Here is a 20,636-nt window from a genome sequence, read left to right on the forward strand (position 1 = left end):
GGAGGGGGGGTTTGACCGGTGGGGGCTGACCGGTGGGGGAGAGCGGGGATTGACCGGTGGGGGAGAGCGGGGATTGACCGGTGGGGGAGAGCGGGGTTTGACCGGTGGGGAGAGTGGGGATTGACCGGTGGGGGAGAGTGGGGATTGACCGGTGGGGGAGGGGGGGGAGACGAGCCGCTTCACATCTCAGACCCACGTCTGTGAACATTCTCCCTCAGTGTGATCGCTGGGATTTGCTCAATTAGTTCCTGTGTTTCAGGAGGTTTATTTCAGACTATCCAGGATCTGTAAATAACCGAAATCCTGCTGAATAAACTTTCCGCCTCACTCGCCTCAGCCTCTACAATCCCAGTGCACCCATCCAGTCGGCAATTCATTGTTTTTAACTATAACTTCAGGACAGACACATCTCTTTCAACTCCCTCCTACTTTGCTTACCCCCCCAGTCGCCCTACCTCCCTGTGCCCCCCGCACCACTCCCCACCGCCCCCCGCACCACTCCCCACCGCCCCCCGCACCACTCCCCACCGCCCCCCCGCACCACTCCCCACCGCACCACTCCCCACCGCCCCCCTGCACCACTCCCCACCGCCCCCCACACCACTCCCCACCGCCCCCCTGCACCACTCCCCACCGCCCCCCGCACCACTCCCCACCGCCCCCCGCACCACTCCCCACCGCCCCCCGCACCACTCCCCACCGCCCCCCGCACCACTCCCCACCGCACCACTCCCCACCGCCCCCCTGCACCACTCCCCACCGCCCCCCACACCACTCCCCACCGCCCCCCTGCACCACTCCCCACCGCCCCCCGCACCACTCCCCACCGCCCCCCGCACCACTCCCCACCGCCCCCCGCACCACTCCCCACCGCCCCCCGCACCACTCCCCACCGCACCACTCCCCACCGTCCCCCTGCACCACTCCCCACCGCGCCACCGCCCCCCGCACCGCACCCCACCGCCCCCCGCACCACTCCCCACCGCCCCCCCGCACCACTCCCCACCGCCCCCCTGCACCACTCCCCACCGCCCCCCCGCACCACTCCCCACCGCCCCCCGCACCACTCCACCCCGCCCCCCCGCACCACTCCCCACCGCCCTCCCCACCGCCCCCTGCACCACTCCCCACCGCCCCCCGCACCGCCCCCCGCACCACTCCCCACCGCACCACTCCCCACTGCCCCCCCTGCACCACTCCCCACCGCCCCCCGCACCGCCCCCCCGCACCACTCCCCACCGCCCCCCGCACCACTCCCCACCACCCCCCGCACCACTCCCCACCACCCCCCGCACCACTCCACCCCGCCCCCCGCACCACTCCCCCCCGCACCACTCCACCACTCCCCCCGACCCCCGCACCACTCCCCCACCGCCCCCCCGCACCACTCCCCACCGCCCCCCGCAGCACTCCCCACTGCCCCCCCGCACCACTCCCCACCGCCCCCCCGCACCACTCCCCACCGCCCCCCGCAGCACTCCCCACTGCCCCCCCCGCACCACTCCCCACCGCCCCCCGCACCACTCCCCACCACCCCCTGCACCACTCCCCACCACCCCCCGCACCACTCCCCACCGCCCCCCCGCACCACTCCCCACCGCCCCCCGCAGCACTCCCCACTGCCCCCCGCACCACTCCCCACCGCCCCCCCGCACCACTCCCCACCGCCCCCCGCAGCACTCCCCACTGCCCCCCCGCACCACTCCCCCCCGCACCACTCCCCACTGCCCCCCCTGCACCACTCCCCACAGCCCCCCGCACCGCCCCCCGCACCACTCCCCACCGCCCCCCGCACCACTCCCCACCGCCCCCCGCACCACTCCCCACCGCCCCCCGCACCACTCCCCACCGCCCCCCGCACCACTCGCCACCGCCCCCCGCACCACTCCCCACCGCCCCCCGCACCACTCCCCACCGCCCCCCCGCACCACTCCCCACCGCCCCCCGCACCACTCCCCACCGCCCCCCGCACCACTCCCCACTGCCCCCCCTGCACCACTCCCCACAGCCCCCCGCACCGCCCCCCGCACCACTCCCCACCGCCCCCCGCGCCACTCCCCACCGCCCCCCGCACCACTCCCCACCACCCCCCGCACCACTCCCCACCGCCCCCCGCACCGCCCCCCGCACCACAACCCACCGCCCCCCGCACCACTCCCCACCGCCCCCCGCACCGCCCCCCCCGCACCACTCCCCACCACCCCCCGCACCACTCCCCACCACCCCCCGCACCACTCCCCACCACCCCCCGCACCACTCCACCCCGCCCCCCGCACCACTCCCCCCCGCCCCCCCGCACCACTCCACCACTCCCCCCGACCCCCGCACCACTCCCCCACCGCCCCCCCGCACCACTCCCCACCGCCCCCCGCAGCACTCCCCACTGCCCCCCCGCACCACTCCCCACTGCCCCCCCGCACCACTCCCCACCGCCCCCCCCGCACCACTCCCCCACTGCCCTCCCCACCGCCCCCCGCACCACTCCCCACCGCCCCCCGCACCACTCCCCACCGCCCCCCGCACCACTCCCCACCGCCCCCCGCACCACTCCCCACCGCCCCCCGCACCACTCGCCACCGCCCCCCGCACCACTCCCCACCGCCCCCCGCACCACTCCCCACCGCCCCCCGCACCACTCCCCCACCGCCCCCCCGCACCACTCCCCACCGCCCCCCGCACCACTCCCCACCGCCCCCCGCACCACTCCCCACCGCCCCCCGCACCACTCCCCCCCGCCCCCCCGCACCACTCCACCACTCCCCCCGACCCCCGCACCACTCCCCCACCGCCCCCCCGCACCACTCCCCACCGCCCCCCGCAGCACTCCCCACTGCCCCCCCGCACCACTCCCCACCGCCCCCCCGCACCACTCCCCCACTGCCCTCCCCACCGCCCCCCGCACCACTCCCCACCGCCCCCCGCACCACTCCCCACCGCCCCCCGCACCACTCCCCACCGCCCCCCGCACCACTCCCCACCGCCCCCCGCACCACTCGCCACCGCCCCCCGCACCACTCCCCACCGCCCCCCGCACCACTCCCCACCGCCCCCCCGCACCACTCCCCCACCGCCCCCCCGCACCACTCCCCACCGCCCCCCGCACCACTCCCCACCGCCCCCCGCACCACTCCCCACCGCCCCCCGCACCACTCCCCACCGCCCCCCGCACCACTCCACCACTCCCCCCGACCCCCGCACCACTCCCCACCGCCCCCCGCACCACTCCCCACCGCCCCCCCCGCACCACTCCACCACCCTCCCCACCGCCCCCCGCACCACTCCCCACCGCCCCCCGCACCACTCCCCACCGCCCCCCGCACCGCTCCCCACCGCCCCCCCGCACCACTCCTCCACCCCCCCCGCCCCCCGCACCACCGCCCCCCCGCACCACTCCCCCACCGCCCCCCCCGCACCACTCCACCACTCCCCCCAACCCCCGCACCACTCCCCCACCACCCTCCCCACCGCCCCCCGCACCACTCCCCACTGCCCCCCCGCACCACTCCCCACTGCCCCCCCGCACCACTCCCCCCCGCACCACTCCCCACCGCCCCCCCGCACCACTCCCCACCACCCCCCGCACCACTCCCCACCCCCCCAACCCCCTGCACCACTCCCCACCGCCCCCTGCACCACTCCCCACCGCCCCCCCGCACCACTCCACCACTCCCCCCCCGCCCCCCGCACCACTCCCCCCGCCCCCCGCACCACTCCCCCCGCCCCCCGCAGCACTCCCCACCGCCCCCTGCACCACTCCCCACCGCCCCCTGCACCACTCCCCACCGCCCCCCGCACCACTCCCCACCGCCCCCCCGCACCACTCCCCACCGCCCCCTGCACCACTCCCCACCGCCCCCCCGCACCACTCCCCACCGCCCCCTGCACCACTCCCCACCGCCCCCCGCACCGCCCCCCCCGCACCACTCCCCACCACCCCCCGCACCACTCCCCACCACCCCCCGCACCACTCCACCCCGCCCCCCGCACCACTCCCCCCCGCCCCCCCGCACCACTCCCCCCGACCCCCGCACCACTCCCCCACCGCCCCCCCGCACCACTCCCCACCGCCCCCCCGCACCACTCCCCCACTGCCCTCCCCACCGCCCCCCGCACCACTCCCCACCGCCCCCCGCACCACTCCCCACCGCCCCCCGCACCACGCCCCCCGCACCACTCGCCACCGCCCCCCGCACCACTCCCCACCGCCCCCCGCACCACTCCCCACCGCCCCCCGCACCACTCCCCCACCGCCCCCCCGCACCACTCCCCCACCGCCCCCCGCACCACTCCCCACCGCCCCTCGCACCACTCCCCACCGCCCCCCGCACCACCACCCCCCGCACCACTCCCCACCGCCCCCCGCACCACTCCCCACCGCCCCCCGCACCACTCCACCACTCCCCCCGACCCCCGACCCCCGCACCACTCCCCACCGCCCCCCGCACCACTCCCCACCGCCCCCCCGCACCACTCCCCACCGCCCCCCGCACCACTCCCCACCGCCCCCCCGCACCACTCCTCCACCCCCCCCGCCCCCCGCACCACTCCCCCACCGCCCCCCCGCACCACTCCCCCACCGCCCCCCCGCACCACTCCACCACTCCCCCCGACCCCCGCACCACTCCCCCACCACCCTCCCCACCGCCCCCCGCACCACTCCCCCACCGCCCTCCCCACCGCCCCCCGCACCACTCCCCCACCGCCCTCCCCACCGCCCCCCGCACCACTCCCCACCGCCCCCCGCACCACTCCCCACCGCCCCCCGCACCACTCCCCACCGCCCCCCGCAGCACTGCCCCCCGCACCACTCCCCACCGCCCCCTGTGGTAAACCACTGTTTGTATTCCACTGTGTACATGCCTGGACATGCCTCGGCTGACTCCTCCCACAAGTCCTAGTATAAAGGTGACTGCTCCCCAGCCCCCTTTGTATTCTGGACCGGTCGACCACTCGAGGCAGACCTTCATTCTTTTGTTAATAAAAGCCTTTAGTTACTCTCTTAACTCTCAGTCTTTTATGAGTAATTGACAGCGCATCACCCCCCGCACCACTCCCCACCGCCCCCCGCACCACTCCCCACCGCCCCCCCGCACCACTCCCCACCACCCCCCGCACCACTCCCCACCCCCCCCAACCCCTGCACCACTCCCCACCGCCCCCCCGCACCACTCCCCACCGCCCCCCCGCACCACTCCCCCCGCCCCCCGCACCACTCCCCACCGCCCCCTGCACCACTCCCCACCCACCCCCCTGGCCCACCCCTCCTCCCTGGGAAAGGGCTACATGCTCACTGCAAGCCCAGGGTTTTATTTTTAAATATAACTCCCGTTGCTAACCCCAACATTGCTTCACAGGCCAGCCATCAAAAGGTTTAATGTTCTGTGTCCCCAGACAGTGAGAGTTGACAGACTATTCCTCCACAGGGGGAATCGTGACCCAGTCCTATCCTCGCTTGATATGCACAGATCAGGAGTGGTCACCTGCCCTAATATCTCCTTATGTGACTCGGTGTCAGATTCTGTCTGATTTACACTCCTGTGAAGAGCCTTGGGACGTTTTAATACGTTAAAGACACTGAATAAATACAGGTTGTTGTTTTACTTCTTAATAAAACTATCCCTATCTCATTCAAGATGAATGAAAGGCTTGCATTTATATAGCGCCTTTCACGATCTCAGGACGTCCCAAAGCGCTTTTGAAGTATTATGTCGGAAACGCAGCAGCCAATTTGTATAATCAGCGGAATCCCCCAGTGAATCTGTTTTTGGTGATGTTGGTTGAGGGTCGATTGTCGGCCTGGGACACCGGGGATACCTCCGTTGGAATTTGCCGTGCGATCTTTATTCAATGGTTATGATGGAGATTATTCATTGAATGGCAGCGTGTAACTAAAGGACTCATTAAATTTTCAATATTTTCCATTGCAGAGAACATTTACAGACTATCAGCTCGCTGAAAGCTTCTCTTGTTACCGTGCTCGGGACTCGATGGCAGTGACATGAAGCTCGTCGCTGATTTACTGCTTCAACAGATTGGAAAACAAACACGAGCCATGTCCAAAATAACCACGAGTGGCTCAGCAACCAGGGCGCAGAACGTGCCACTGACCAGGGGCTACTCTCCCCACTACCACCCCTGCCAAGACCCCCCAGAGGGTAAATGCACCTCCCGGTGTGGTACTGAGACATGGAGCAGGAAGGCCTGTGCTGAGGTAACTGGTCTCCGCCAGGGTGACGTGTGGATGTGGGGGTGGGTTGGGGGCGTTGCATCCCTCAGGTGGAGCCCTGAGTTGGGGAGAGGCCGGGGTAAGGGGCCTGATCATGGCCAGAGATTGTCGGTGGGAAGGTGAATATCGGACCAGGACACGGATAGGAGCCTCGTCTGTGACGCCCCCAAGGTCGATCAGCCTGTCGAAGCTCGTAGTTTGAGTGAGGAACCGGAGGGCGGCCGAACCTTCCAGGAACAGTTCCCCGCTCCCCCTGGCCCCCTCCCTCCCACGCCCCGCTCCCCCTGGCCCCCTCCCTCCCACGCCCCGCTCCCCCTGGCCCCCTCCCCCCACGCCCCGCTCCCCCTCGCCCCCGCCCCTCGCCTGCTCCCCCTCGCTCCTTCCCCCTCGCCCGCTCCCCCCTCCCCCCTCGCCCCTTCCCCCTCGCCCGCTCCCCCTGGCCCCCTCCTGCCCCCTCCCTCCCGCTCGCCCCCCTGCCTCCCGCTCGACCCCCCCTCCCTCCCGCTCGCCCCCCTCCCTCCCTCCCACTCGACCCCCCCTCCCTCCCGCTCGACCCCCTCCCTCCCACTCGCCCCTCCCTCCCTCCCACTCGCCCCTCCCTCCCTCCCGCTCGCCCCCCTGCCTCCCGCTCGACCCCCCCTCCCTCCCGCTCGACCCCCCCTCCCTCCCGCTCAACCCCCCCTCCCTCCCGCTCGCCCCCCTCCCTCCCTCCCGCTCGACCCCCCCTCCCTCCCGCTCGACCCCCCACTCCCTCCCGCTCGACCCCCCTCCCTCCCGCTCGACCCCCTCCCTCCCACTCGCCCCTCCCTCCCTCCCGCTTGCCCCCTCCCTCCCACTCGCCCCTCCCTCCCTCCCGCTCGCACCCCTCCCTCCCGCTCGCCCCCCCTCCCTCCCGCTCGCCCCCCCTCCCTTCCGCTCGACCCCCCCGATCCCGCTCGCCCCCCTCCCTCCCGCTCGCCCCCCCTCCCTCCCGCTCGACCCCCCCCCCCGCTCGCCCCCCCTCCCTCTCGCTCGATCCCTCCCGCTCGACCCCCCACTCCCTCCCGCTCGACCCCCCCCTCCCTCCCGCTCGACCCCCCCCTCCCTCCCGCTCGCCCCCCTCCCTCCCGCTCGATCCCTCCCGCTCAACCCCCCCTCCCTCCCGCTCGACCCCCCCCTCGCGAGGCCTGTGTGCAGGTTCTTCCGATACCCCCAGGCCCCAATGTTGCCCTGTCCACCTGCTGTAATATTTGATTCGCTCCCGTTTCTCTGCTGCCCTTGTGCATTCTCAGAATCGACATCAAAGGAAAAATTCAAAACTGGCTGGACAAGAAGCAGCATTCTAGGAGTTTCCGCCTTTTAAAGACACCCTCTGTGCCGGGATATCATTACTCCGCTCCCCCGGGTCCGGCCCGCCCTGTTATGGGAAAGAACTGCAAATTAAAATAGGAGGCACCGATAGTTGAAAGGTCGGAGGGTTGAAAGGTACTGCCTCTCCAACAGTGCGGCGCTCCCTCAGTACTGCCTCTCCGACAGTGCGGCGCTCCCTCAGTACTGCCCCTCCGACAGTGCGGCGCTCCCTCAGTACTGCCTCTCCGACAGTGCGGCGCTCCCTCAGTACTGACCCCCCGACAGTGCGGCGCACCCTCAGTACTGCCCCTCCGACAGTGCGGCGCTCCCTCAGTACTGCCCCTCCGACAGTGCGGCGCTCCCTCAGTACCGCCCCTCCGACAGTGTGGCGTCCCTCAGTACCGCCCCTCCGACAGTGCGGCGCTCCCTCAATACTGCCCCTCCGACAGTGCGGCGCTCCCTCAGTACTGCCCCTCCGACAGTGCGGCGCTCCCTCAGTACTGCCCCTCCGACAGTGCGGCGCTCCCTCAGTACTGCCCCTCCGACAGTGCGGCGCTCCCTCAGTACCGCCCCTCCGACAGTGCGGCGCTCCCTCAGTACTGCCCCTCCGACAGTGCGGCGCTCCCTCAGTACTGCCCCTCTGACAGTGTGGCGCTCCCTCAGTACCGCCCCTCCGACAGTGTGGCGCTCCCTCAGTACTGCCCCTCCGACAGTGTGGCGTCCCTCAGTACCGCCCCTCCGACAGTGCAGCGCTCCCTCAGTACCGCCCCTCCGACAGTGCGGCGCTCCCTCAGTACTGCCCCTCCGACAGTGCGGCGCTCCCTCAGTACTGCCCCTCCGACAGTGCGGCGCTCCCTCAGTACTGCCCCTCTGACAGTGTGGCACTCCCTCAGTACCGCCCCTCCGACAGTGCGGCGCTCCCTCAGTACTGCCCCTCCGACAGTGCGGCGCTCCCTCAGTACTGCCCCTCTGACAGTGTGGCGCTCCCTCAGTACTGCCCCTCCGACAGTGCGGCGCTCCCTCAGTACTGCCCCTCCGACAGTGCGGCGCTCCCTCAGTACTGCCCCTCCGACAGTGTGGCATCCCTCAGTACCGCCCCTCCGACAGTGTGGCATCCCTCAGTACCGCCCCTCCGACAGTGCGGCGCTCCCTCAGTACTGCCCCTCCGACAGTGCGGCGCTCCCTCAGTCCTGCACTGGGAGTGTCAGCCTGGATTTTGTGTTCCAGTCTCTGGAGTGGGACTTGAACCCACGACCTTCTGACTCAGAGGGGAGCGATATGGCTGACAAACATACAGTTCTAAATAGTTCTAAAAACAGGAAATAGAACAAACAAGCAGGACTATATTTAAAACCTTGTAATTAAAACTGACATTTTTTTCAATTATCTTTCTTTGGTCTGGTTGGAGTTGTGCAGGGTGTGCAGTCAGTGCGATTGACAGTGTCCCAGGGTAAGAGCCCTGGACTTCTCTCGAACCATCTGTCGACGATTGTTTTTTAACCCCCCCCTCACAGAGCCAGGCTCCGCCTCTGCTGGGGTACGGACTCGCCAGGCAGCAGCCTTCTCCCCCAACCCCCCCACCCTGGCACCTCGGTCAAGTGGCCAGATCTCATGTGTCAGCCTAGAATGCCAATGGGCCATTCCACCATGGGGTGCATCACACCTGAGTCAAATCCTGTCCTCACCCAATGGCCACAGTCTCCAGCAGGGGTCAGGTGCATGGTGCTCGGGGGCAGGGACCCTGGGGATTCCCCTTTATCACCCAGGGCACATCCCACCTCCCCCAGGGGATTCCCCCTCCCTCAGTCTGTGCAGTTGTGTCTCACACCAGGCTGACCTCTTACCCCTCAACCCCTTGAAGGAGCGGCCCAGTGATTAGTTGAGCCTTCCCATGATGGCACGGTGTCGGTGCGAGTGGGTAATTTACAGACGCTCCCTTAACCTCAGATGCTGATTTATGGATGTCGATGCAGAAAGCAGGTGACTGCAGACTGGACGAGTCCCGCTGTCCACCAGCTGCAGTTTGTAAATAGAACTGAACTTTTGGTCATAAAGAAGTTTTACTCAAATAAATGTATTCCTTTCTGATTCAGTCTTGTTATTTGTTGAAATAACAAACTTGAATTTCTCCCCAGCGCCTTTCCCCACCTCAGGACGTCCCAATGCACTTCACAGCCAATGAAGTACTTTTTTGAAGTGTAGGAAATGCAGCAACCAATTTGCGCACAGCAAGATCCCACAAACAGCAATGTGATAATGACCTGATAATCTGTTTTAGTGATGGTGGTTGAGGGATAAATATTGGTCCCAGGACACCGGGGAGAACTCCCCCTGCTCTTCTTCCAATAGTAAAAATAGGATCTTTTCTATCTACGCGGCTGGGACTCGGTTTATCTCATCAGAAAGACGGCCCCTCCTTCAGTACTGCCCCTCCGACAGTGCGGCGCTCCCTCAGTACCGCCCCGCCGACAGTGTGGCGCTCCCTCAGTACTGCACCTCCAAACGTGCGGCGCTCCCTCAGTACTGTCCCTCCGACAGTTCGGCGCTCCCTCAGTACTGCCCCTCCGACAGTGCGGCGCTCCCTCAGTACTGCCCCTCCGACAGTGCGGCGCTCCCTCAGTACTGCCCCTCCGACAGTGCGGCGCTGCCTCAGTACTGCCCCTCCGACAGTGCGGCGCTCCCTCAGTACTGCCCCTCCGACAGTGCGGCGCTCCCTCAGTACTGCCCCTCCGACAGTGCGGCGCTCCCTCAGTACTGCCCCTCCGACAGTGCGGCGCTCCCTCAGTACTGCCCCTCCGACAGTGCGGCGCTCCCTCAGTACTGTCCCTCCGACAGTGAGGCGCTCCCTCAGCACTGCCCCTCCGACATTGCGGCGCTCCCTCAGTACTGCCCCTCCGACAGTGCGGCGCTCCCTCAGTACTGCCCCTCCGACAGTGCGGCGCTCCCTCAGTACTGCCCCTCCGACAGTGCGGCGCTCCCTCAGTACTGCCCCTCCGACAGTGAGGCGCTCCCTCAGCACTGACCCTCCGACAGTGCGGCGCTCCCTCAGTACTGCCCCTCCGACAGTGCGGCGCTCCCTCAGTACTGCCCCTCCGACAGTGCGGCGCTCCCTCAGTACTGCCCCTCCGACAGTGCGGCGCTCCCTCAGTACTGCCCCTCCGACAGTGAGGCGCTCCCTCAGTACTGCCCCTCCGACAGTGCGGCGCTCCCTCAGTACTGCCCCTCCGACAGTGAGGCGCTCCCTCAGCACTGCCCCTCCGACAGTGAGGCGCTCCCTCAGCACTGACCCTCCGACAGTGCGGCGCTCCCTCAGTACTGCCCCTCCGACAGTGCGGCGCTCCCTCAGTACTGCCCCTCCGACAGTGCGGCGCTGCCTCAGTACTGCCCCTCCGACAGTGCGGCGCTCCCTCAGTACTGCCCCTCCGACAGTGCGGCGCTCCCTCAGTACTGCCCCTCCGACAGTGCGGCGCTCCCTCAGTACTGCCCCTCCGACAGTGCGGCGCTCCCTCAGTACTGCCCCTCCGACAGTGCGGCGCTCCCTCAGTACTGTCCCTCCGACAGTGAGGCGCTCCCTCAGCACTGCCCCTCCGACATTGCGGCGCTCCCTCAGTACTGCCCCTCCGACAGTGCGGCGCTCCCTCAGTACTGCCCCTCCGACAGTGCGGCGCTCCCTCAGTACTGCCCCTCCGACAGTGCGGCGCTCCCTCAGTACTGCCCCTCCGACAGTGAGGCGCTCCCTCAGCACTGACCCTCCGACAGTGCGGCGCTCCCTCAGTACTGACCCTCCGACAGTGCGGCGCTCCCTCAGTACTGCCCCTCCGACAGTGCGGCGCTCCCTCAGTACTGCCCCTCCGACAGTGCGGCGCTCCCTCAGTACTGCCCCTCCGACAGTGAGGCGCTCCCTCAGTACTGCCCCTCCGACAGTGCGGCGCTCCCTCAGTACTGCCCCTCCGACAGTGAGGCGCTCCCTCAGCACTGCCCCTCCGACAGTGAGGCGCTCCCTCAGCACTGACCCTCCGACAGTGCGGCGCTCCCTCAGTACTGCCCCTCCGACAGTGCGGCGCTCCCTCAGTACTGCCCCTCCGACAGTGCGGCGCTCCCTCAGTACTGCCCCTCCGACAGTGCGGCGCTCCCTCAGTACTGCCCCTCCGACAGTGAGGCGCTCCCTCAGTACTGCCCCTCCGACAGTGCGGCGCTCCCTCAGTACTGCCCCTCCGACAGTGAGGCGCTCCCTCAGCACTGCCCCTCCGACAGTGCAGCGCTCCCTCAGTACTGCCCCTCCGACAGTGCGGCGCTCCCTCAGCACTGACCCTCCGACAGTGCGGCTCTCCCTCAGGACTGCCCCTCCGACAGTGCGGCGCTCCCTCAGTACTGCCCCTCCGACAGTGAGGCGCTCCCTCAGTACTGCCCCTCCGACAGTGCGGCCCTCCCTCAGTACTGCCCCTCCGACAGTGAGGCGCTCCCTCAGCACTGCCCCTCCGACAGTGCAGCGCTCCCTCAGTACTGCCCCTCCGACAGTGCGGCGCTCCCTCAGCACTGACCCTCCGACAGTGAGGCGCTCCCTCAGCACTGACCCTCCGACAGTTTTTTTTTTATACACTTGATGTTACTGACGGGGAATCGGATTGAGTGGTTTTCAGGTGATGCAGCCGTTGCTTATTTTTGTGATGTTGGGCGGAGGGGGAGCGGGTGAAGAGCCTGCAGCGCTGCCGATGGCGGGAGGGGGTAATTACAGCGTGACATGTTTACACCGGAATTCCCAGTGTCAGCGGGAACCATTATTTTCTCCCAAAATCAACCTCGCCGGTGATTTATTCACTTATTTTAATTATATTCACAATTCTTGTTAATTATTTATTGAAATAAATAAAATGAAATGAGTGGGGCTCTGATTGACTGTGACTGGGTTTCCCGGACACCTTGTCTCAGACCAGGGCCGGGCGGGTCGAGGCCGGGTCTCTCGGGGCTGCTCGCTCTCCAAGCCTGGACCTGGGCCTGGCTCGCCTGCCCCAGCCGCCTCTCCCTCCTCCCCATGGCTTGGTCGCGGCTGCTGAGCGGATCCCGGCGTCTCCTGGCGGCCGCGGGGCCTCCCCGGATCCGCCGCCCGCCGCCCGCTGCCGGTAGGTGGGAGGCCCGGGGCCTAGCGCGCCGCGCAGCCTCGGCCTCCAGTTGGAGCTTGTAGCCGGGGGAGGGGCCCCCTGAAAGTTAACTGATAATTAGATGATCAGTTACCGATTCGGCAAAGACCTTCGGCCGCTTTCAAGTCTCCCAGCTTCGCCCCAGGCAGATTTTCAGCAAAAAATTGGAGCTTTTAAATCTCAGTGAATGAAGGAGGATCCTTCACCGTCACCGTCGCCCCCAGAGCAAGACCGTCCGCCCGTCACCGTCCCCCCCAGAGCAAGACCGTCCGCCCGTCACCGTCCCCCCCCAGAGCAAGACCGTCCGCCCGTCACCGTCCCCCCCAGAGCAAGACCGTCCGCCCGTCACCGTCCCCCCCCAGAGCAAGACCGTCCGCCCGTCACCGTCACCCCCAGAGCAAGACCGTCCGCCCGTCACCGTCCCCCCCAGAGCAAGACCGTCCGCCCGTCACCCCCAGAGCAAGACCGTCCGCCCGTCACCGTCCCCCCCTAGAGCAAGACCGTCCGCCCGTCACCGTCACCCCCAGAGCAAGACCGTCCGCCCGTCACCGTCCCCCCCCAGAGCAAGACCGTCCGCCCGTCACCGTCCCCCCCCAGAGCAAGACCGTCCGCCCGTCACCGTCGCCCCCAGAGCAAGACCGTCCGCCCGTCACCGTCCCCCCCCAGAGCAAGACCGCCCGCCCGTCACCGTCCCCCCCCAGAGCAAGACCGCCCGCCCGTCACCGTCCCCCCCAGAGCAAGACCGTCCGCCCGTCCCCCCCCAGAGCAAGACCGTCCGCCCGTCACCCGCCACCCCAGAGCAAGACCGTCCGCCCGTCACCGTCCCCCCCAGAGCAAGACCGTCCGCCCGTCCCCCCCCAGAGCAAGACCGTCCGCTCGTCACCGTCACCCCCAGAGCAAGACCGTCCGTCCGTCACCGTCCCCCCCCAGAGCAAGACCGTCCGCCCGTCACCGTCACCCCCAGAGCAAGACCGTCCGCCCGTCACCGTCCCCCCCAGAGCAAGACCGTCCGCCCGTCACCGTCCCCCCAGAGCAAGACCGTCCGCCCGTCACCGTCCCCCCCAGAGCAAGACCGTCCGCCCGTCCCCCCCCAGAGCAAGACCGTCCGCCCGTCACCGCCACCCCAGAGCAAGACCGTCCGCCCGTCACCGTCCCCCCCAGAGCAAGACCGTCCGCCCGTCCCCCCCCAGAGCAAGACCGTCCGCTCGTCACCGTCACCCCCAGAGCAAGACCGTCTGCCCGTCACCGCCACCCCCAGAGCAAGACCGTCCGCCCGTCACCGTCCCCCCCAGAGCAAGACCGTCCGCCCGTCACCCCCAGAGCAAGACCGTCCGCCCGTCACCGTCACCCCCAGAGCAAGACCGTCCGCCCGTCACCGTCCCCCCCAGAGCAAGACCGTCCCCCCCCAGAGCAAGACCGTCCGCCCGTCACCGTCACCCCCAGAGCAAGACCGTCCGCCCGTCACCGTCACCCCCAGAGCAAGACCGTCCGCCCGTCACCGCCACCCCCAGAGCAAGACCGTCCGCCCGTCACCGTCCCCCCCAGAGCAAGACCGTCCGCCCGTCACCGTCACCCCCAGAGCAAGACCGTCCCCCCCCAGAGCAAGACCGTCCGCCCGTCACCGTCACCCCCAGAGCAAGACCGTCCCCCCCAGAGCAATACCGTCCGCCCATCACCGCCACCCCAGAGCAAGACCGTCCCCCCCCAGAGCAAGACCGTCCGCCCGTCACCGTCACCCCCAGAGCAAGACCGTCCGCCCGTCACCGCCACCCCAGAGCAAGACCGTCCGCCCGTCACCGTCACCCCCCGAGCAATACCGTCCGCCCGTCACCGTCACCCCCAGAGCAAGACCGTCCGCCCGTCACCGTCACCCCCAGAGCAAGACCGTCCGCCCGTCACCGCCACCCCCAGAGCAAGACCGTCCGCCCGTCACCGCCACCCCCAGAGCAAGACCGTCCCCCCCAGAGCAAGACCGTCCGTCACCCCCAGAGCAAGACCGTCCGCCCGTCACCGCCACCCCCCAGAGCAAGACCGTCCGTCACCCCCAGAGCAAGACCGTCCGCCCGTCACCGTCACCCCCAGAGCAAGACCGTCCGCCCGTCACCGTCACCCCCAGAGCAAGACCGTCCGCTCGTCACCGTCACCCCCAGAGCAAGACCGTCCGCTCGTCACCGTCACCCCCAGAGCAAGACCGTCCGCCCGTCACCGTCACCCCCAGAGCAAGACCGTCCGCCCGTCACCGTCACCCCCAGAGCAAGACCGTCCGCCCGTCACCCCCAGAGCAATACCGTCCGCTCGTCACCGTCACCCCCAGAGCAAGACCGTCCGCCCGTCACCGTCACTGTCACCCCCAGAGCAAGACCGTCCGCCCGTCACCGTCTCCCTCAGAGCAAGACCATCCGCGCCTCACCCCGTCACTGTCACATAGAAACATAGAAGATAGGAGCAGGAGTAGGCCATTCGGCCCCTCGAGCCTGCTCCGCCATTTAATGCGATCATAGCTGATCATCCAAATTCAGTACCCTGTCCCTGCTTTCTCCCCATATCCCTTGATCCCTTTAGCCTTAAGAAATATATCGAACTCCTTCTTGAATATATTTAATGAATTGGCCTCAACTGCCTTCTGTGGTAGAGAATTCCACAGGTTCACCACTCTCTGGGTGAAGAAATTCCTCCTCATCTCTGTCCTAAATGGCTTACCCCTTATCCTTAGACTGTGACCCCTGGTTCTGGACTCCCCGGCCATCAGAAACAGCCTTCCTGCATCTAGCCTGTCCAGACCTGTTAGAATTTTATAAGTTTCAATGAGATCCCCTCTCATTCTTCTAAATTCCAGCGAATATAAGCCCAATCGACCCAATCTCTCTTCATACGTCATTCCTGCCATCCCAGGTATCAGCCTGGTGAATCTTCACTGCACTCCCTCCATGGCAAGAACATCCTTCCTCAGATAAGACGACCAAACTGCACACAATACTCGAGGTGTGGTCTCACCAAGGCCCTGTACAACTGCAGCAAGACATCTTTGCTCCTGTACTCGAACCCTCTCGCTATGAAGGCCAAAATACAATTTGCCTTCTTAACCACCTGCATGCTTACCTTCAGCGACTGGTGCACAAGGACACCCAGGTCTCGTTGCACTTCCCCCTTCTCCCAATCTATTGCCATTCAGATAATAATCTGCCTTCCTGTTTTTGCCACCAAAGTGGATAACCTTGCATTTATCCACATTATACTGCATCTGCCATGCTTCTGCCCAATCACCCAACCTGTCCAAATCATACTGGAGTTTCTCTGCATCCTCCTCACACCACACACACCCACCCAGCTTTGTGTCGTCTGCAAACTTGGAGATATTACATCTAGTTCCCTCGTCTAGATCATTAATATATATTGTGAATAGCTGGGGTCCTAGCACCGATCCCTGCGGTACCCCACTAGTCTTTGCCTGCCACTCGGAAAAAGACCCGTTTATTCCAACTCTGCTTCCTGTCTGCCAATCAATTCTCTATCCAAGTCAGTACCTTACCCCCAATCCCATGTGCTTTAACTTTACACGCTAATCTCTTATGCGGGATCTTATCGAAAGCCTTCTGAAAGTCCAAATACACCACATCCACTGGTTCTCCCTTATCTATTCTACCAGTCACATCCTCAAAAAATTCTAGTAAATTAGTCAAGCACGATTTACCTTTTGTAAATCCATGCTGAATCCTAAACTGCTCCCAATCCTCAGGTTTGCTGCTTTTTCTGGCCAATTTATATGTCCTCTCCTTGGATCTTATGCTATTCCTAATTTCCCTTGTTAGCCACGGTTGAGTCACCTTTTTTGTTTTATTTTTATGCCAAACAGGTATGTCACCATCACACACCCGTCACCATCATACACCTGTCACCATCACCCCCAGAACAAGACCGTCCGCGCCTCGCCCTGTCACCCCCCGTCGTACCCCTAATATGGGGTAATAAATGAAAGTCAGCACGGATTTGTTAAAGGCAAACCGTGTTTGACTAACTTGATCGAGTTCTTTGATGAAGTAACGGAGAGGGTTGATGAGGGTAGTGTGGTTGATGTGTATATGGACTTTCAAAAGGTGTTTGATAAAGGACCACAGAATAGACCTGTTAGCAAAATTAAAGCCCATGGGATTAATGGGACAGTGGCAGCAAGGATACAGATTGGCTAACGGACAGAAAGCAGAGAGCAGCGGTGAACGGTTGTTTTTCAGACGAAGGAAGTATACAGTGGTGTTCCCCAGGGATCGGTATTAGGACCACTGCTCTTTTTGATATATATTAATGACCTGCACTTAGGTATACAGGGCATAATTTCAAAGTTTGCAGATGAGACAAAACTCGGAAATGTAGTAAACAATGAAGAGGATAGTGATAGACTTCAGGAAGACATAGACTGACTGGTGAAATGGGCAGACAGGCGGCAGATGAAGTTTAACGCAGAGAAGTGTGATGTGATACATTTTGGTAGGAAGAATGAGGAGAGGCAAAATAAACTAAATGTACAATTTTAAAGAGGGGGGGGTGTATGTGTACAAATATTTCAAGGTGGCAGGACAAGTTAAGGCCATTAAAAAGGATCCTTGGTTTTATAAATAGAGGAATAGAGTACAAAAGCAAGGAAGTTACGCTAAACCTTTATAAAACACTGGGTTAGGCCCCAGCTGGAGTATTGTGTCCGATTCTGGGCACCGCACTTTAGGAAGGATGTCAAGGCCTTGGAGAGGGTGCGGAGGAGATTTACTAGAATGGTTCCAGGGATGAGGGACTTCATTTACGTGGAGAGACTGGAGAAGCTGGGATTGTTCTCCTTAGAGCAGAGAAGGTTAAGGGGAGATTTAATAGAGGTGCTCAAAATCACGAGGGGTTTTGATCGAGTAAATAAGGAGAAAGTGTTTCCAGTGGCAGGAGGGTCGGTAACCAGAGGACACAGATTTACGATAACTGGTAAAAGAACCAGAGGGGGAGATGAGGAGAATGTTTTTACAGCGAGTTGTTGTGATCTGGAATGCGCTGCCTGAAAGGGCGGTGGGAGCAGATTCAATAGTAACTTTCAAAAGGGAATTGGAGAAATACTGGAAGGGGAGAAATGTGCAGGGCTGTGGGGAGAGAGCAGGGGGGAGTGGGACTAATTGGAGAGCTCGTTCAAAGAGCCGGCACAGGCACGATGGGCTGAACGGCCTCCTCCTGCGGTGTGTGATTCTGTGATTCTGAATGCAAGTTGTTGTTGTTGCAGATGATTTGATAGAGAATCTGGCGAAGCGAGCAGCCTGGGATAGATTCTACCGTGAGAGCCCAGCCCAGCCCTTCAGGCACTTTGATTGGTTCCTTGGCTACGCCTCGCTCCGCGGGATCCTGGTACAGCTGCTGCGAGATGTGGGCGGCGAGGGTCCGCGGAGGGTCCTGGACATTGGCTGCGGCACCTCTGAGCTGGGGCCCCGTCTGTACTGCGAGTCTTCAATCCCACTCCAAGTCTGCTGCCTGGATTTCTCGCCTGTGGCCATTGCTCTGATGCGGGCCCAGTATTCACCGCTCCCCCCGCCCAGGAACCCAGCCTCCGAGCTGCACTTTCTCCAAGCCGACGCCACCAACCTCTCGACCTTCGACCAGGGGACCTTTGACCTCATCCTGGACAAAGGAACGTTAGACGCATTGCTCCGAGCGAAAGGTAAGCCGGAATTCCGGGACCGAAGGGCGAGCTGACCACCCTGTGGCATTGCTCACAGGCCCCCCCCCACTAACTCCCCTTCTGTACCCCCAGTAGCCCCTCCCCCCGGCCGATGACTGTGTGGGACTCGCTGACTCTGGTTTTCCTGTCCCACAGATGGGGGGATCGCTGCGCGGCAGGCACTGGCGGAGTCTCTGCGAGTGATGCGAAGCGGCGGCTCGATGCTGCAGGTGTCGGATGAGGATCCGGATGCACGGATGCTGTGGTTGGAGAGTTTCCGGATGGTGAGCGTCACTGCACTGGAGCTGGGCACCGACAGGGGCATCAGTTACTTTGCTTACATCATCAAAGACACAGACTGATCCCGAGCCGCTCCGATACAGCGAGGAGTCTTCGAAACCCCCCTCCTCCCTAGACCAGGAATAGAGGACAGACTCCCAATCACAGCCCCTCGGGCTGGAGGCGGGAATCGCCCCGGGTTTCTCCTCCTGATCGCTCCCTGGGAGCAGGTGTCTGTGGACAAACAATGATGCCTTCCACAGTCGGATAGCCTGCAGATGCTCATCAACAGCACTCACCTGGACAAGGTACCAGACAGTGAAACCCGCCCACCCACCCCTCCATACCCCAGTCAACACCTTCAGGAGAGGAGGGGAGAAAGGGGGTGAGGCCGAGTATCACGTGGCCTTGTGTTGTATGTGTGGGGAGAATGATTTCAGGGAAACATCCCGTCAAAATAGTCACGCATTCCTTTAAATAAAAGCTGTGAGTTATTTGCGATAAGCTTGCTCAGATGCTGCAACACTTTGGGAATCTGCTGTATCGTCCTTGTTTCACCAGCACAGACTCCGAGTGGTTCCCATTCAATGGCAGGTGGGCCCTGGCGAGGGTGACGCGGAATCTCAGGCAGCGGGCGGGCTGCTCGGGTACCAGGGATCACTGGGCATCGATCAGGAGCAGCAACTGGGGCCGACTTTGGGCTAACCCAGCACAGACTGGCCCCAGATCCTGGGATCCTCCTGCCCTGCGTGGCTGAGTTTTGGCCAGGGGTTCAGGTCCCTCTGGACCATGGGAGGGGGGCTGGAGATTGCTGTGTTTGGGCAGTGTGGACTAAAGAGCCCTGGGGAAAAACTCCATCCAGCACCCGTGGCTGTAAGAGTCTGAAGACAGCTGACCGTCCGATCCAGTGTGAGGAGGGTGACCGTATGGGGAGCGGACGGTCAGCACGGAGTGGAGAGCGGACGGTCAATGCCGAATGTCCAGAACTCACGATCCAATGGCCGGAGTTTGAGACATTTTCACACTCGGTGACGGAGAGATTTTACTAAACGGCAAACAACAAGAGTTTTATTGAATCAGAAACTCCCCCCCCACTTTCTGTCGGTGTTGTAGAGAGGGAGGGGGGGAAGGGAGGGGAGGAGGGGGAAGGGAGAAGGGAGAGGGGGAAGGGAGGGGAGGAGGGAGAAGGGAGAGGGGGAAGGGAGGGGAGGAGGGAGAAGGGAGAGGGGGAAGGGAGGGGAGGAAGGGAGGGGAGGAGGGGGAAGGGAGGGGGAAGGGAGGGGAGGAGGGGGAAGGGAGGGGAGGAGGGGGCACGGGTGATGAATAAGCATAAAGTGAAATCACCAACAAGAACTATGTACATACTCTCGCACGCTCCGCGAGTCGAAGACAGCGGTGACATCAAAACACTTCCATCCTATTCAAGTCTTACATTTGGATTAATTGTTCCCTTTTCAGAATTAAAGCATCACATTTTCCCCCCCACCATCCATCCAACGTACAAAATCAGGGACCAGGGCAGGGCCCGTGTCCACGAGTTGCATCCCCCGATATCACAACCCGGCTGAGACTCCACTAAACTCCCGGACTCATGGTCCCGGACTGGAGTGAGGGGTGGCCCTGGGACCGCTGGCGAGGGAGGCAGGGAGGGCGAGAGTGAGTGGAGGATGAGCGAACAACTGAGGAAGGCGGGGGAGGTGCTCAGCATGAGGTCCTGTGCCTGTAGGTTCTGTTCAGGGAGTATTCGGAGGGCCGGTGAATGGGGGCTGGAGGGCGGCTGGAATTCACTTGCTGGGGGAACAGGAGCGAGGGAGGAGTCTCACTTCAGCTAATAGTGTGGGGGTGAGACTGGAAACCACTGTCAGACTGTAGCCTGGAGAGTGAGCGGGGAAGGAGTCGGACTGTGGGGTGGAGGGTGAGCGGGGAAGGAGTCGGACTGTGGGGTGGAGGTGTGATGGGGAAGGAGTCGGACTGTGGGGTG

General features: G+C 64.4%; 1 protein-coding gene across 2 annotated transcripts in view; it reads left to right on the forward strand.

Annotated features, from left to right (window-relative positions):
• cskmt (citrate synthase lysine methyltransferase) overlaps positions 1 to 19,183 on the forward strand; it is a 37,860-nt gene extending 18,677 nt beyond the window's left edge. The window contains exons 1-3 of one of the 2 annotated variants that reach the window (XM_085976364.1): positions 12,467 to 12,675; positions 17,945 to 18,376; positions 18,533 to 19,183. In XM_085976364.1, the coding sequence (XP_085832490.1) occupies positions 12,588 to 12,675; positions 17,945 to 18,376; positions 18,533 to 18,738 (726 nt within the window). In that variant the 5' untranslated portion in view covers positions 12,467 to 12,587 and the 3' untranslated portion in view covers positions 18,739 to 19,183. Of the gene's footprint in view, positions 1 to 5,927; positions 6,212 to 12,466; positions 12,676 to 17,944; positions 18,377 to 18,532 lie in introns of those variants that run through there. The other variant, XR_015075102.1, reaches the window with a different exon arrangement.
• The last annotated feature ends 1,453 nt before the right edge of the window (positions 19,184 to 20,636 follow it).

Source organism: Somniosus microcephalus, unplaced genomic scaffold, assembly GCF_052327205.1.
Source record: "Somniosus microcephalus isolate GS21.2 unplaced genomic scaffold, FLI_Smic_1.0 unresolved_chr2, whole genome shotgun sequence".
Classification (NCBI taxonomy): Eukaryota; Metazoa; Chordata; class Chondrichthyes; order Squaliformes; family Somniosidae; genus Somniosus; species Somniosus microcephalus.